The sequence below is a fragment of the Phlebotomus papatasi genome, chromosome 3, assembly GCF_024763615.1.
Source record: "Phlebotomus papatasi isolate M1 chromosome 3, Ppap_2.1, whole genome shotgun sequence".
NCBI classification, from domain to species: domain Eukaryota; kingdom Metazoa; phylum Arthropoda; class Insecta; order Diptera; family Psychodidae; genus Phlebotomus; species Phlebotomus papatasi.
This window is the reverse complement of record NC_077224.1, coordinates 33,278,816-33,297,458: the sequence shown is the minus strand read 5'-3', so window position 1 is coordinate 33,297,458 and position 18,643 is coordinate 33,278,816. Positions and strand designations below refer to the sequence as shown.

At 32.3% G+C, this 18,643-nt stretch overlaps 1 protein-coding gene across 10 annotated transcripts in view; it reads left to right on the top strand.

Annotated features, from left to right (window-relative positions):
* LOC129805340 (dual 3',5'-cyclic-AMP and -GMP phosphodiesterase 11) overlaps positions 1 to 18,643 on the top strand; it is a 111,166-nt gene that overhangs the window by 46,192 nt on the left and 46,331 nt on the right. For 3 of the 10 annotated variants that reach the window (XM_055853199.1, XM_055853198.1, XM_055853196.1), the window contains exon 1: positions 3,301 to 7,344. The exons of 3 other annotated variants lie outside the window; for them this stretch is intronic. In XM_055853199.1, coding sequence (XP_055709174.1) covers positions 7,326 to 7,344 — 19 coding nt within the window. In that variant the 5' untranslated portion in view covers positions 3,301 to 7,325. Of the gene's footprint in view, positions 1 to 2,058; positions 2,247 to 3,210; positions 7,345 to 18,643 lie in introns of those variants that run through there. 4 more of the 10 variants (XM_055853194.1, XM_055853195.1, XM_055853192.1 and 1 more) reach the window with 3 other exon arrangements.

Here is an 18,643-nt window from a genome sequence, read left to right as displayed (position 1 = left end):
AAGCTTAAGAAAAAGGAATTCCCATTCATTCAATTGATACAATTGTTTGCAATAAATGTCCATCGAAAAGAAAAATAGATTGAATTTCAATGATATCAACCAAACAGAATTTTCATTGACGTGCTTTGAACCTATCGCTAGTCTATAATCAAAAACTGGCTTAAACCAAACTTTGAAATCATTTGTGCTAGTGTTCCTTTTATTGCACGAATTCTACAAGCAGAGAGTAGGAGAGAAATGTAATCCTATGATTTTTTGATAACTAAGGATCTACGTTCTCATTCTTGTAGGGAGTTTTTGAAATATTATAATTTTATTAGTAAAAGTGTCGGAAATTTTTGTGAATACTAAACATGACCTCTAATCCCCAGCTTAAGCCCTTTTCCAATCTCTCTGAATTTCATTTTTTTTTAATTAAGAAAATGAGGAAAGCGATGAATTTATAATAACATTTACAATAAATCCCAAGGAATAATACAATGTAATTTCGGATAAAAATTACACATTGCTCATAACCGGCTAAATCGGTTTGATAACTTTTGATAACGGTTCAGACCATCTAGAATTTCTAGAGCTATATAACGAAATAAAACTTACTGAAATCACTTACAAAATAAACCTGCTAGAGCTTTTAAACTAATGTTCGACCTTGAAAACTCCTTTTTGGGAATTATTCAAGGACATTTTGTCGCATATGAGCAAATTATGCACATATAAGCATCCGTGAGTTTTTGAGTAAACTTAAAAAATGTTTTTTTGAGTAGAAGGATTAAGACAGCATGTCATTTTCTGTTACCGTTTGACCTCTAAATCATGTGAAATGTCATATCATAATGTATGTTTCATAGGGTTAACAAGTGGAAACATTGAGAGGTTAAAAAAAAAATGAATTTGTGGAATTGCAGCTGTGCAATCCGGTACAATTCTATACCGGCTCGAACCGGTAATTTATCCTTACCTGGTCAAATATTAAATTATGTTCTTTCTTACTTTGGACGATTTTGACATGATTAATCAATCAGTTCATATCTGTTCTGAACTGATAAACATAAATAGAGATACACAAGGGAAGAAACTTTGTTTAACGCCTAAACTGTAGTCACGATAATTTTTTTTTGATCTGTGATCCTACGAGATTTTGCTATTAATCTGTAAGATAAAACAATTAGGGAAATGTTGGCATGGTTCGCACAGAGTGAACCTTCAAACAATGCAAATGTTTTCTTTGTTTGCACAGAGCTAGGCCATCATTTCTTAACCATAAGATAGATAATTTTTAACATCATGCGACGAGATGACAAATGGTAAACCAGCTCTTTGCAAACCAAGAGAAAGTTCGCATTGTTTGAAGGTTCACTCTGTGCGAATCATGCCTACATTCCCCTAATGTGAAATAATTTTTCAAAATATAGCAGTGCACTTTCCAGCATTATACTAAGTATTTTCACTTGTATCCACCTGTTCCGTGAGCATTTCTCACACGTACTGTATCGAAAAGTTCAACATGTTGGATGCTAATTATTGAGGAGGTATTTAATTTCGATTTCCGTCATACCCAACAATTTTCCCATCCTCAGCTGGAGCCTCGGGTCTATCGTAAACAATACTAAGCCAGACGCTCCAATATCAATTTCAAGTTCACAATTCTGAGAATTAGAGGGCATCCATGCACATCACAACCGTCTTTAGTAGGAAAATTGTATGGAGGCAACACGTGTAGTTTTCAGGGGATGGAAATTGGTGGCGGAAAAGCTACTCCAGCTTTATACTTCCATGCGATTGCGCTTCTGGAACTGGGGAAGTATTCTCCTGGTAGAGTGGTAAAGAGACATACACTAAATTTCTAGCATTAAGTGTTGTGAGTCACTCATAGCATTGCATACAAGTTTCTTTTCAATTCTAAGCACTTTCTCGAGGCTCCTTGGTGCTAGCACCTCTTCCTCCTGGTCGTCGACACACGGCAATAAATATACAGAAATAGTGGCGTGAATAAATATTTGGTCGGGCGGCGGCTATAGTGGTGGGAATTCGTTGGTGTTGTGGCGCGAAATGGGATTGTGGGTGTCGGCGGTTGAAGATTATGAAATGTGTATTCGCATCGTGCTATACTGTTCAATGCGCAATATTTGATCAAATGTGCCATGATTCTGTGTCTGCTACCAGGGAGGTACTTTGTGGATTCAGGCCCTCTACCTGGCACCTATCTAATCTTAGGGAATGTCTGTGTCGTCTGTGTAGACTTTCATGTAAGTCCGGAATATAAATTTAGTTTTATTTTCATGTTTACGCCCTTACTTTGTTTTTAGAGTGCAGAAAGTCATATAATTTTTTCTTAAGAGTAGGTTAGACAATTATCCTTAGATTACAGGCTACATATAATATATTGGGTTTTAGTTAAGGTAGGGTGTGACAGATACACGCACGTATAATTTTAGTAAACATAGATTTTTAGAAAAGAATAAATAAATATTTGTTTGTACTGATCTAAATCTCACAAAAATCAGATATAGTTTATTTTGAATGTAGTTGAAATTCTTTGAAAAAAAATAGTTGTGATACTGCTCCATATTTCTCTAATTCGTAACCGAAATAGTTTCAAATATCGTGTTAGAAAAAAACCAATTCATAAATTCAATTTGAACCGCTAATCTCAATCAGGATCGGGGTTTAGAACTAGGACATCTAAGTTCACAGCTCATGCCTATCAGTCCTCTTCTGTGACTCCAGGAAGATGTTCGCAGTTTACCCCAAGATGGTTTCAGACAGGATTATAAGTTTGTTTCATCCACTTTGTTCTAGACCTACCCCGAGGTGGACGATACCTCCCACAATGGCAATAAAAAAGCAAATATCTATAATACATTTTACGCCTTAGTTTACGCTAATCGAATGTTATGTACTCTGGTAAAAATAAAAGGATCAAATAAAGGGATCCTTTAAATAGTATCGATTTTTGACGCTTAAGTTGCTACTCAGAATAAATTAATAAAGACAATGAGGACATTTACATCGCCGCTTTGGATTGAGATTGAATTATCCCAAAATCAGTTTTTCAGACAATTCAATCAGAATCTAATAGGACAGTCTAAATAACCTCAATGAAATCGTTTAGATTGCGGCTTTAGATTAAGACTTATCCGAAATCCGATTTTGGAGCAGTTCAATACCAATCCAATACGGTAATGTTAGCCTCAATGAAAAAACGAAGACATCTATCTCTGGCGTTCGCTCAAAATTTCAAGATATACTAATGGAGCGAATGGAGCCTTACAAAGGATCAAATGTTATTCAATCAAGCCAAGCCACTCCGAATTATGAACCTGGAAAAAATACTTGATTTCTCAATGCCTCAGTTTGTGCTTTATTGTAAAGTTTTTTTAGAACAGAATTTAAATTGAACTGTACTAAATTTATTTCAGTCAAGCATTCCAAAAATTAGTTGATATTGATTTGTTTTTTTTTTTTAATAAATTTTCGTTGATTTATACCTTAAACCTTAAAACGTGTGACAAGGGAATTTGTGAAGAAAAACCGAGGAGTAGAATAAGTTAGATTGTTTTATTTTTATTAGCTCGTTAAAATTTTCTTCAGAAGGAATTTTGGGCTAATCACTCTTTTATCAGAGTAAGCATCCTCCTCCATATTCATTGAAATTTTAATCAGTTTGATTCAAATACTATTACAGTGACCGATCTCTAATTTGGATCGGCGTAATCCGGACGAATTATCGACGGTTACATCTAAAATAATTTTAAGGTTATGTATGCATGTGTGTTCAGCAATGAAAATAAATTATCCTGTGATGTATTTGTTTAATAAATCAAGTATAATAGAATAGAATTCTCTAATTATGTCTTTTTAAGCTTCTTTAAAACTTTTATTCTAATTTTAAAAAAAACTTGTATTATATTTTCGAGTCTCCCCTAAAATAAATTAAATATATTCTCTGGATTTAATAGTTAAAATTGTTTTGATGAACCTTGGACTTCAAATAGTTTGTAGTTTAATATCATTTAAGGAAGTATATAAACTCAAATACTAATCTCTCTCTAAACTAAAATATAAGTAATACCCCGGAACCGGATTCGTAAAGTGATACGTAACCCACGTAACCGGATTTATAAGGCATCTAAGATTTAATATTCCGATTACAATAGCAATGATATTCTTTACAGATATTTTTTTATGAATATACTATTGTAGATCCTTATTGAACTTTAATATAAAATTTTGCCCGGAACATCTGGTAATATTTCACGCAGAAACTTAATAATGTTGTACGCAGTGTGACTGATATGATTGATGTATGAAAATTGTTGGAGCATTGTGTTTTAAGATAACACCAACATTAACAACTGTTATCTTATCTGCTACACAGGAAAAAATGTTCAGTATGTCACATTTGAAGATTAAACACAATTACACTGCCATACAGATTTGTGTGGAAGATTCTAGAGGAATTGCGACAGAGAAGTTTTGTTTTTGTTTAGGATTTTTATCGCCTGATTTTGAGGTAATAAGTTGTTTTGTGATGTAATATATTTTAAAGGCCTCACAATATTACTAAAACCTCTAATTTTTAATTTTAGCAAATATTTCCCGAAATCTTTTAAATTTACATGATAATTAATCTTTATTGCTTTTGTTTATAAATAGTTTTCTACAGGAATTTTGAAGAAAAGATCTCTTTCAATAGGTAATGTAAAGAATTCAAAATTTGCTCTGAAATCTTAAGAAGATCTCTGAGAAAACAAATCCATTTTGCTTTAAAAGTTAATGCAAAGTGAGAAATTTTCAACTAATGAATCTTTTAATTCTGTTGAATTATTTGCTCTTGTTATTCTGCTTTAATATATTTTGTTGAACATAAAACAGATCTATGGATTTGTTCTAAATGTGAGAAATGCATTAAAATTAAACTATAAGGCTTACGGCTCATCTTATCGGGATAATTTCATGAAAACGGAAATAACATCCCTTTTTCTCAAATGTTTTGGTTATGTCTATCTTAAATTTTTTGGTTCTTAAAATTCGATTGAACTAAATTTAATTTGGCGTGATGTTTAAATGAAGAAGAAGAAGAGTAGGAAATAGTGGGACAGACATACATGAAATGTTTGAGAAAGAAAGGATGTTAATTTTGATTTTAGGATTTTTTTCCGATCTGAAAGGTGTGCCCAAGCCATTTAAATTGGAACTCCAAAAATTTATGATTTTTACGGAAGAGTTTTGAGGGAAAAATTATTTTTATATCAATTCTAGTTCTACTGACAATAGGACAGCCGAACATATATTAAAACTTAATGGCCGCGGCACACCTTTTAGATCGGTAAAACTTCATGAAATCAAAATTCGTATTCCTTTTTTATCAAAAGATCTACAAAAGTCTATCTCATTCTTTCGGTCGCAAAATTGGACTAAACTAAATTGAATTTGATCTAATGTTCCAGAGAAGAAGAAGAAGAGTGCCAAAGAATAGGATAGACAAATGCAGAACTTTTAAGAAAGACAGGGATGTGAATTTTGATTTTTTTTTTTTTTGAAATATTTCTGATCTAAAAGATGTGCCAGAGGCATAAAGAACAAAATCTGTGGAGTTCATGTAAAAAAAAAATAGTAGTTTTCGAGTAAAAGCTATTAGAAATTTAGAAAAATTTCTATCACGAAAATATTTAGAGTCTCCTCACGTGGAGAAAAATGTAGCCAGTGTCAATGAAATAACGTATGGAAAGCAACGAAGTTTTCATAGAACAAAAAAAAATAAAAAGAAGTTTTCCACAAAGTTTTGGAAATTGGGAAATCGAAATGTAAAAATTTTGTCTTCTCATGTAAATCAGCTCATAAATGTTACCCAAATACTTTTGATACATGAATGAGCATGATTATACGAAGGGATATCAGAAAAGGGCTAAACTGTTGCCGGAAGCAAAATTTCTAAATAGCAAGAGAGTTTGTCTGAGAGTAGTAAAGCACACTCTGGTGGACCACTTGAAATCCAAATTCTTGAGCATTTACTCCTTGAGCATCTGTGAATGAAACATCTCTAAAAGATATATAACATCGTGTCTGAAAGCTCTCCCCCTGCCACGTTCTCGCCCCATCGTCAGTCGCTAGGCGCTGAGTTCGTGTCTGCCCGATGCATGCTTTCGACTGCCCCACACTTGCGGAGTGTTGGTGGATCTGGCGAAGCAAGTCGACACTCGGCAGCCGTGGAAGCTTTCAGTTGACTGCTGGCTGTCGGGACGGAAATGATTGTGGCGTTTGGTCAGCACGGACCGGCAAAAGTTTTCTCTATATCTAGCGCGAACTATTCAAATGATGAGAGCGTCGCGATGAAGTGTTCTTTGGCGGTGACTACCGGTTTTTTGTGCGTTTAGAGACACTTGAGCAATTATCTTAAGAACTTGTGTGTCACTTGCTCCTCACGCCACCAGACTGGCCAAGATAAACATCCACAAAGTGTAGAAGTTGCGTTGTCGATGTGTGTAAAGTGAGAGGAAAATTTTCCTCTAGATCTTGTGAAATTTTTAACACGGTGTGTAGATTGCTTTAAAATTAAACAAAAAAGAAAAATAACGACGGTGGCAAATCATCAATTTCTTACACTCCAAAATTAGGAGAATTTCTCAATCAATTTGGGGAGTATATGTGAAATTGTAAGAATTTTGCTCTTTTTATTGGGGTGGAGAATAAGCATTTTGAAATCCACCAGAGATTTATTTTGGGAGAACGTGACTTTTTTTTCGGAGAAAAAAAAACCCAGAGCAATACAGACACTAATGCCCAAGTTATCAGTTTGAGAGAATGTTTTGAATTTCCAACATGAGTAAGAGTAACAATAGTATAATACGCAGCGATGTAAGGCATAAAATTTTGTATCTGGAGAAAATGAGCACTTGGTGTGGTTTATGTGTAGTTGTTATCTCGCTTATCAGTGCGTGTTAACAGAGCAAAATGCTCTCACATCAATTCAACAAATTTTCAATTCAAGTAGCTGGAAAGTTTGTATGGTGAAAAATCCCGCCAAATATTTGGACATTGTTGGACAGTGTGAGTACATTCAAATTGGGTGGCTATTAAAGAACTCCATCGTGGATCCATCCATCATAGAATCACCCCTGGGAATCTTCAGTAGTATCTTTCCCATGTGACTGGAGAAAATTTATGATACACTGTATATGTTTTGCCAACGAGTGGAGCACGCAAGAAAGCCATCCACAACTTGAAAAAAAAAGAATTCCTTCAATTGGCAAATAAAGTTGTATGTTAAAAAAAAAATTACAGTGCATCATAAATAAAATTGGTGGTATAGGGAGCGATCAAGAATGGTCACAATTATTTCTGGTTAGTATATGAGCAAAAATAGAGCATTGAATGTATTATTCATTCATATTGTGGCGTTGATGAACCGCGATCAATTTGAAATGCGAATTGCCGTGGAAACACTTTCATGCTACAGAGTGTTTTGCTACTTGATGTGGTGTAATTGACCTTTTCTCAATCACGCAAACATGGGTCTGTGCATTGGTGTTGGAGAAACAGTCAATCCATAACTCCGCGTCATTCATTTCTTTAGGCCCATCCCCTCATTTGTCCACACTCAAATGCACCACCAAACGATTTATGATGTGTTCTGAGAGAGAGAGAGAGAGAGGGTTAGACTCACACCTCCGCAAAGAGGTGATGGATCACTTGGTTGAACAACTTAAACCCCATCGTACTTGCCTCTAACAAGAGCAAATCGCCAAGACTACCCCAAAAACTCCCACGTCTACACACCAACTGCTACTAACTCCTCCATACCTCCATACCATGATGAGGAAACTCTCCCTTCACTTTCATTCATCCCTCCAGCTCCCCAGAAGCTATTCTAGTCATTTCACAAACTTCATAATTTATACTGTGTTCACATAGCTTAATCTTTTATGGTCGGAAAGGTCTATTACTGCTTATGCTGCCCACAAATATTTCATTTGAAAAACTTTTGAACGCAGTCTTTCTTAGGATGCATTTTAAGTAGTATTTTCTAAAAATACCAAATTTAATTTCAATTTCTTGACAGCAGTAAGGGTAGGGGATGATGAGGCAGTATATAGACATGCCTACACTTGCAAAGTTTTTCTTTAAGTGTATTACAATTTTATCGTATAGTAGGGTGAAAGGAACGTCTATTGACACTTTAAGAACTCGTGTCAGTACCTATTGACACCCTACTCTGTACCATTTTGGATATGAAATTTGAACATATCTGTTTATAGTAAAAGGTATATTACAGAAAAAACGTTATTATACTTATATTTTACTAGATACATTAAATAATTTTCAACATTTTGGCCAAAGTGTCAATAGGGGTTCCCTGTCGAACAGACGTTCCTCCGACCCTAATACTTCTTATCATAATTTTAGAAAAAAAAAGTTATTTTTCACCATTCCTCTCGTTCAGTAGGGGAGACTGGGGCAAAAAGTCACAAATCGGAAATTTCAAAATTCAATATCTTCCAAGATAACAAAGATAGCGGCTTAAATTTTTTTCCAAAGATAGCCTCCATAGACCTTCTTCAATATCGTAAGTTTCTTTGAATTCGAAAAAGGAATTTAGAAAATTAAAAATATCGAAAACTTAAGCCCTATTTTTTGGAATATTTTCCTTGAAGAATATATCAATTATTACCTACTTATTATTCAAAATTTATGTCCTTGGTGATTGTTTCCTAAAAGATTTGGATTCTTTGAATACGAAGCCGCTATCTAGTTTTATAATTTTACAAAGATTCTTTCCTCAAGAAATCTTTTTATTAAAAGCGACCGACTTTGGGGTAAAAAGTAACAAAAGGTATGGAGCAAAAAGCAACAAAAACCGAAGCAATTTCTGATGTCTCACGGCAAAAAGAAACTTCAATGCCATGTGTCGCCGCTTATTGTTTGCATTGGTCAAACGATTTGCAGTCTCTTGTGTGTCTTTTTTTAAATAGCTTGAAAAGCGTTTTTTTTCGTTCAGATAGAGAAAACGGTGTAAAATATGCTATCTAGATTTTTTTTTTAATTTACGGAAGCCCGTCGAATCAAAATGTGATAATATCCCATGCCTGATACTATTTGCCCCAGCATTTTTGAGAATGGTCATAAAATTACCTTTGAGAAAACGGCTCGATAAATGTATTTCTTTACATAATAGAGGAAAATGACTTTCACAAAGTTGTAGAGCGATAAATTTCCTATCAAACTGCGCTAATTAGAATTTTCTGGGGCGCTCGAGTAGCTTGTCAAAAAATTAAGTACCCGTTTTGTGACTTGTTTTGCCCCAGTCTCCCTTAATGACCTTCCCGATTTGAGAACTTGCTCTAGTTTAGGTTTTTCTGTACCGATTCGAAAGCATATCAAATAAAACTTGTCTATAACCGTTGGAAGTTCGAACATTTAAACTGTCTGTATGTAAACTGTAGTTACAAAAAAGTGAGTAAGTTCATGAAAATGACATTTATTTTGATTAAATTGCAATTCAAACGTTCTGCCATCCTGAAATTCCACAGAACTATACTAAAATTCACTTTTTGTAGACTTGTTGACGATTGATACCGAAATTTGAAAATGCAAAACAATCAGCGCTAAAGCGACGAGTACGTGAACTTGCACTTTAGGCTTCCGGTAGGTTTTCGAATAGGTTTGGCTTGGTTTTGGAGTGGCACCCTTCGAAAGGTTATTACTGAACAGAACCAGAGTTGAATTTTACAAGGGTTCTATTAGAGAAGAGTAAAAACACGTTGATTTTTTTACGATAATCGTTGTAATAGTGAACCAAAAGGTTGAACTTTCCAACAAATTATTTGGCTGAAAAATAAACTTGGTGCTACGTTTTATCATTATTGGAAAATTGCAATGGCAATCGTGTTACGAGTACTCCCATTATCCAGATAACAGTCGTATTTTTACAGTGGAAAAATACAACGATTATCGTTTTATTGTTTGGCATTCAACTGGGGTATTTCTAATCGTTTTACTATATAGTCAATTTTTAACTAATTCGTATTTATTATGGAACCGTAGTTCATGTAAATTGGCGACTTTAGGTGACTAACAAGAAGAATTTACATAACCAAAAGGTATTACATTAAGCTAATGTTACGCATTTTTTTAATATAATTTTTTTTTGCTATGTATATTCTGATTAGGGTAATTCAAGTATTTCACATCAATATAAACGTCAAACTTTTTTTCAGTGCATTGATTTGAGTACGAGACAAAACATGAAGTCGTTTGATTAGCAGTCTGAGATAATCTAAAAATCCGCTTATATTTAGTGAATCGGTACACATAATATTTTTTCCATACAAAACCACTTTTAGAGTTTGGAATCTAAAGGCCTAAATAGCCTTAAATATTTAGCTCATAAACTCTGGCCCATAAGCACTGGGACTCTAGCCCTTTATCATAAATATTCAGTCTTGGATAAAGTTGATTAAAGTGGGTTTTAGATAAAGATAGTTTGGATAAAGATTTATTTGGATAAAGATAAAGTACTGCATTGTACTTTACCACCAAATTTTTCATGCTAAATATTTTCGAGAATCAGCTTGAGTAGATTTGATGCTTGAGCTACGGGTTTGGGGATTTTGCCATTTTTTCTCTCCTAATACAGGAGCATTTCACTGCTAAACTTTTTCCATGTTGCATATGAAACTTGTTCTAAACTGATACTTTGTGTTATCCAATTTTTGATACTAGAATAACTTTACCCTTTAATTACTCTTCTTTTGCGAAAATCTCTTTGGGAATATATGCGTGTTTATCATAGAATTTAATTAATAAATAATTGCAAAGTTATTCAAAATATATTTGATGCTCAAGAGCTCAAGTAGGATTTAAAGTTGTATTTTCATATTCACTCCGGGGGATTCTTGTGAGAGTGAAATAATTTGTAAACTTATTTTTTCAAAAATAACGAACAGGATGATTAAAAGATTTCAATGCTTTGCGGAAATTTACGCATTTATCTTGGGAAATGTGTAGGAGGATGATAGACCAACCAAGATTCACAATTTTAATAGGAAAATAATCGTAGTTGATTTTTTTTTAACTTGTCTTTGCTAAATTTATAGGAAGAGATGGGGCTATTTTGAGTTGTAGGGTTTTTGATATAATACAGTTTTTTCGCATATATATCTCTAAAGATAGCTGGGAATTACAATTATCTTATTTAGTTCCACAATTGTTTTGTAAAGCTAACATTACGTTAAGGCCCAAATTCTTTGAGGAATATGAGAGAAAATTATATGTCAATGTAGTTACACAGCTCAAAGTAGCCCCACCTCTCCCTACTTTCAATATTTTTTCGTCAATAGTGATTCTGTATATGTAGTTGTTTCGGTCTAAAAACATGCTAGTGATTGTGTTTAGATTTAAATAGGAAAAAAATCTAGGAAAAATTTAAATTCTTTTCAAGTTTTTCACACAATTTAAATGGTCTTTTAATGTGCAATAATTTATTTTCTTTTCCTATTTTAACATACTCCATCCAAGCTTTCTATGTGTGCTAAATATTTAAATTTCAATTACGAAGAATTTTTCTCGGGAAATCACCGATTTTTTTTTGTATAGTATTGAATAGTACGAATAATGTGAATTAAATGTACAAATATCGGGTGGGAATAAATTAGATTTGATGAATGGTCTTCTGAAGAAGCAAATTCATATGTCTAACCTCCTTTTTATCGCTCAGTGAATCACAAAAATATTATTGCTGCGATATTGTGAATTGTATGGTGAAATTTAAGATGTTTTTATTGCATTCCAAAGAAGTCATTAATTTTTCTCACTTCCAAACCGATCACACGCTCAATAGCGTAATACAATTCTCTGCAATTTTTGCAAAACTATCGTTTTCTTCCAGAAATAAACAATATGCTCAAATGTTGATGTACCGTGAGAATAATTATGTGTACCTTCCTATAGGTTTTTTTCCATTCATTTCGCTAAGAACAATATGAATGTTTTGCCTTTCTTCTGGGATCGTGTAGCACCAAAAAAAAAAAGTGATGCCGTGTTCCGAATGTTTCTTCTCCTATTACCCATTTATTAAATCATTTGCATATACGCTGTATTATAATCAGTCCTCAATATTACATTTTTTTCTCTTCTAATTTCCATTTATTCATGTTACTACAATTCTACACGAACACATACGTTATACTATTGTTGCCATTTTCAGTGTATTTTACAGAGATAGACAAGAAGACGAAGATGATGATGATGGTGATGAAAAAAAAATCTTGAAGGCCGTTTATGTTTACACTTTATTTGCGAGCGAGCATTTTTGCGTGTATATTTCATAAAAAAAAAGAGAAACATTGTATGAAATGCGCAAAGTATCATTTTGATCTCATAAGCAGAAAGAAATTCACAGTGGGGCGTTAAAGTATTAAGGCCTAATGCTTTATTGTTGTTCTTTCAATTGTTAATGGCTAGAGTGACGATTTAAAAAAGAATGGATTATCGAAATCTTATTTAGAATTTAAGAAAGTGCGCGCGTGTTTGCAATTATATCGTCAGTGTTAAAATATGGAACGAAGCAAAGAGATTCAGGAAGGGGCAACTTTATCTATTGCGAATTTTTTCCTATCTTGTTTTATAAGAATGAGCTAAAATTCTTTTGCTATTGATGGCTGCATATTTGACTTTCTTAACAATTGCATTTATTTTACAAAATAGTATTACAAAATATTTCTAGTAATTTTATGACAGCATTAAAAAGGATATTTAGCATGACAGTGACTTTTAACAAGGCTTATGAGATACTTTCCTGCGTTCTAATTCATTATTAATAATTTAATTGAAAACAACTAAAAGAAAATTAAATGAATGCTAGTAAGTTCGAAAAAAGAAATTTGAAATATTTGACGTAGTAGATTTCTTAACCCTTTAAGGACGATTGGGTCACTGGTGACCCAAAAATTAAATATTTCCTACGGCCATCTAAAGTCACGTTTCGCTCTAAAAAGGCGGAAAAAATGATTTTTCTGACCCCCAATTTTAAACCTTCTCGTCCTTAAAGGGTTAACAGATTCAATTTTTGGGTCTCTCACATTTATCCCCTTGTACCTAAATCTAAAGGCATCTACACACTGTGAACAATTTTTCTAAAATGTGTTTTTTTTTTTCAAAAAATTTCGTCCATCATTGTAGACGGAAACGTCAAATTAAAAAAAAAAATATTTTTTTTTTGGACGAAAATTGCTTCTAGTGTGTAGAGATTATTAGTTCTAAGGTGTATTTTGACCAAGGTCTCATCGAAAAATTAAATGAACTATGCGTTAAAGAATGGTTTAATAACTAGGGGCAACTGGGGTACCACCAAATATGGGATAGCATCGAACACTAATTTTTATTTCTAAACTACATTATTTATTTCTAAACTCAAAAAATCTGAAAATAAACAAAATTAAATTTTTATTTTGATGTTCTCACAGAACATTATAAATTTCAAAATGAATTTATAGGGGAAAGTATTTATGCTTTGCACGATCCCAAGCTTCACATTGAGTAAAATTTTCCTATGTTTTTTAATAAATGTGACTAATCGCACCAATATTTTAAAAACTAGAGGAAAGTGTCCTGTTTTTAAAATATATTGCGGAGTCACATTTATTCAGAAACATAGGAAAAATTTAGTCATTATGAAGCTTGGGACCGTACAAAGCATGGGTACTTTCCCCTAATATTTATTTTTAAAAATGTTTGAAGTTTGAAAATCTGAACTATATATGGTACTTTTAAATTTTGAAATGTTATTCATAAACTTTTATTCAAAAAATCAAGTTCTAAAGCAAGAACAATTATTTCTCAATATTTCGAGAAGTTTTACTCACTTTAAAAGAGTTTTCATTTCCTTAATTCCTAATTCAAATATAATAATATATAATGTTTTCTCATTTATAAGGTAATAGCAGAAAAGATTTAAGATATTAATCTTAAAGATAAAGATTTAAGATATTTAAGACTGTTTTTTAATTATATTTTTTTTCTATTTGAAAGTTTCAGAATATATTTAAAATTGTAATTCAAACACGTCCGAGTATGTTCAAAGTTTTAAATTAAGTTTGATTTTTATTCTGAGAAATTATTTTACTTTTGCTTGAAATTTCTTCGCAGTGGGAAACTTTCAGATATTCTGCTATTTAAGTGACAATGTCTATCTCATTGTAAACCAAATTCACTACAAATATCAATACTACTACGAGAGGGTTGCTCAAACAAACGGCAATGAGATTTAATACATTAATATCGAATATTCCGAAATTCTCTTTTTAATAAGTTATAGGAAAAATAAGACGTTGATCCTGGTTACACTCATCCTAAACTGATTTGAGTAATAAACTGGCAAATTCTTCTGTACTATATCTTCGATATTCACTTACCGATTTGGATGGTATTTCGCGCTATAAGTGATCTAGGGAAAGCATGTTACCTTCGGGTGACTCAATCTTCAAAAAACACAACTTCTCCAATATGTTTTTAATTCATTTAACCCATTAAGATTAAAATATTGTATTTTAATAGCTAGTCCAATACGTCAAATTTTCTGAAAAGACCCATGGGTCGGAATGGGTCGGTCAAATGCATTAACAACATAGAAAAAAAAATTAAGTTGTCCGAAACTTGGGTTGTCTGAAGGTAGCGCTCTTTCCACTAATAGATAAGCTTAGGGGGAAGTGGGGCACCTTTGAAATTGGGATTTTTCACCTATTTTTAAATAAAATTGAGCCTTATATAGTGATATAATTTAGATGCACAAAAAGATTGAGAAGCTAAATTACATTATGATATGGCTCAGTGCCACTTAAACGTAGGAGAAAAATCTCAATTTCAAAGATGCCCTACTTCCCCCTACGATAGTTGAAATTTTATTCTCGCAACCTCGGAGTGCTTTCAACTGTTTAGATCTAGACAGTTTATATTTTTTTTTGCTTTTTTATTCGGTTTTGAAAATGTCAACAAAATTGAACGAATTTTAAGATTAGAAATAATTAATTTTCTTTTCTTTCTTTTTTTTATTCGGGGAAAGAGCGCTATCTTCGGACGACTTAAGCTTCGAACAATTCAATTTTTTCTCTATGTTCCTTATGGATTTCATACACAGCTCTTTTCTGAAAATTTGAGGCATTGGATTAGATATTAAAATATGATATTATAATGGGCCAAATTCATTTAAAACACCTTGAAAATAGGTGTGATTAGAAGGAATCATACCTAAAAAATGGTTTGTGCGAAACATAAATCATCCGAAGGAAGCGCGCTTTCCCCTATTAATTAAGTTGTAAATCCAAGTTCAATGTTATTTTTTATTGGTATTTTAATAGTTTTGAGGACTAATTAATAGCAAACATTGTCATTGTGCCTTAATATTTATCTTCATGGGAGCGTGTTTTAATAAATAATTCCCTATTTTCGAACAATTGGTGGTAAAGTGGCTTCATTTATTCACCATCGCTTCCATCCCTAAATTTGCTCCCTACAATAGAATTGGTAATTAGGCCATCAGTAAGAGAATGTGAATTGTTTTACATAACTATTTTCTGGTTTAAAATCAATTCTTCAAATATTGAATACTGATTCAAATTCAATTTCGTTTATGTGGTTAGTGATTGTTGTTTTATAGCTATGTTCAATTAACACACTATTTATCTTGACTGAGTATCAAATGATTGGCAAATTTTTTGCACTTTTGTTGCGGAAATTATTGTTATTTTTTTTCGTGATTGAGCGCTCCCACAGCAACTGGCGCCAACAGCTATACAAATGGGATTTGCAATTTCGATCTTTAACGACACGAAAGTGATTTTTCCTCAGTAAAATTCCAGTGGGAAAAATACAATAGGAAAAACAGAAGATGAATATCTTTCATTAGTTTTTCGTTATTGTTAAGATATTGTTTAGATAAAACATTGCAAATATACACCATCAATTACATCGTACAAAATTGTGCGCAATTTCCCCCTCCTTGTGAGATCAACACAATTGTTCATATCAATAATGGAGTCTCGTGCCATAGAATTAAATCAGTCAGTGCAACACAAGTTCATTAGAATTGAATAAAAATCATAAATTGAGTTTGACAACAAAAGACGTTGCCACTTATGGATGCTCTTAAGTCACAGAGTGGTTGATCAAAAGTTGTCACAAAGTTCCTCAGACTATAATATGGACAATGAATTCCTGTAGAACCTTTCTAGGTTAGTGATGCTATTTAAAGTTATGTATTGGACACTCTTTTCTCTTTGTACTGGCCAACGAAAAGGTATCTCCTACGACTTTAATTGAGAGACATAATTGAAATAAAAAATTTAAGTGACAAGAAAGTTTTTTCTATAGATAAAAATTAAATGCAAAGGGGGAGATATATATAGGGGAACATGAGGTATTATATGACAAGATGAAAATTTCAAAATTTGATATCTTCCAAAATACAAGATAACCTCTTTACACATACCCAAAGTTTAAGAAATATTAAATTTTTCGCCGATTCTTTAAAAATATTTATGTCACAGGACATTTCAATTTTTTCTAACATTTTTTTTCAAAATTTATGTATTGTGAGCGTTTTCAGAAAGATTTGGATTCAGTGAATACGAACCAATATTTATTTTAACGTGTTTCGAGTTTTCCTTTCAAATATTCTTTCATTAAAAATAACCATTCGAAGTCAAATTCTGCACTAAATAAGTGACATTTATTCAGCCCAGTGTCCTCAGTTTGCTTTTTTACCCTTTTCTAAACTAGTTAAAGTTATTCTTTTCAAAAAGAGTTTTTCAAAAATAACTTAAAAAACACATTTTGCTTTGAAATAGAAGAAAAAGTTTTAGCCAGAATATTATGGATAGTAGATGCTGATTGCAAATTTTTCAATTTTCTGAAGAGCTCGAGAAAAAGAATATCCGTTCTATGATATTCTGTTTCAAGTTCTTAGATAGGGGAATGTTGGCATGGTTCGCAGAGGTGAACCTTCAAACAACGCAAATTTTGTATTTGTTTACAAAGAGGTAGTTCGTCATTTCTCAGCCATAAGATATTTAATTATTAAGTTCATGAGACGACATGAGAAATTGTAAGTTAGATCCTTACAAACAAAGCGAAAATTCACATCGTTTTAAGGTTCACTCTGTGCGAACCATGCCTACATTCCCCTAATCAATTTCTACTTTAGAATATATTCATGTAAAAGCTTCTTTTGAATATTTGGAATATGTAAAAAAAGTTTGCTGATATTTTCTTACAGTTTAGTTGGATTTCTTTCTAAAGTAAAACATACAAAAATCACAAGTATACGGTAAACGAGTTCAAGTGCAATTCTTCAAGGTGAATTTCCATAAAGTAATGTAAATTCTAATGGAACTTTCTTTATGAATGGCACTTTTCTCTAATTTTTTGCAAAAATGAACCACTTTTGGCATGATTATTACACTGAGAAAAAAAAGAGGGTGCGATTAACTTTTTTTCCTCAGAACTTTAACATTTTTTAGGTGTAAAAATATATCAACATTTTTTAATGTTAATTTTACACCTTTTTAAAGGTAAAATTAACATGAAAAAGGGTAAGTTTAACCCCTAATACACCTAAAAAGTGTAATATTTACACAGATTTTGGATCAATACTGCAGGGTAAAATTAACATTTCCGGAATGTTATTTTAACTTTTTCGGATTTCTCTCAGTGTATATTTATTCTAATATTAGCATTTTATGATTCGAACTTAAGGAAACGGCAATATTCATCAGTTTTAGGGTTTACATATGTTGTGGCTTAGTAGTAATTTACACATCACCTAAATCATAAATCAGTCTGTGCTATCAAAAATCATCATCAAGAATCATTACTAGAAGGATTGCTGATATAGGTGATGAGGAAGTTGCTGCAATTGCCGATCAAGCGATGATAGTTGTAAAACATTGGATTTAAGGTTTGTGGAGAAGCGGTCCTTGTTTTTTCTGCGATCCTGAAGCTAAATAGAAGCCAAAAACAGGGCTATAACCTACAGCATTTTAGTGGCCTCCCCTAAGTTTAAGACTATAATTAATTACTCTCATTAGTCAATAATATGACAGCTTATTTTTTTATAAACTATATTGATACATTTTCGTTTAAAGAACATCTTTAAAGAAAAAGTCAGATTGAGTTCTAATTGGTAAAGCAACATTTATGCAATGACTTGAATTTGAGTTAGAATCGACAATGATTCTGTATTTCCCAGAGACAATAACCATAAAAATATAATTTTAAAATTCAAATCGAACAGAAAATATAGAGGATGATTAAATTGCGTCAGTCCAAAATGATTGCTTTTTCCAAAAATGTCATCTTAAAATCATACCATTCAATTGAAAAGATAATTACACCTTCTTGATATTTAAATTATTATATTAATATAATTCATACATTTCTAAATGTGCATATATTGTTTATTAATGTTGCTGAAAGCACTCTCAGGCATTCCTCTTATTCAATCAAAATGTTGATCACGTAATATTTTCTTTTCAAACAGCACAACACATATAGAAGATGCTTAGACGTCACTAATGGATAATTTTTATTAATGATTATTGATCTGCTATTTAATTCAATTGGACTTGTTTCTTTTCCACTGTCTGGCAAT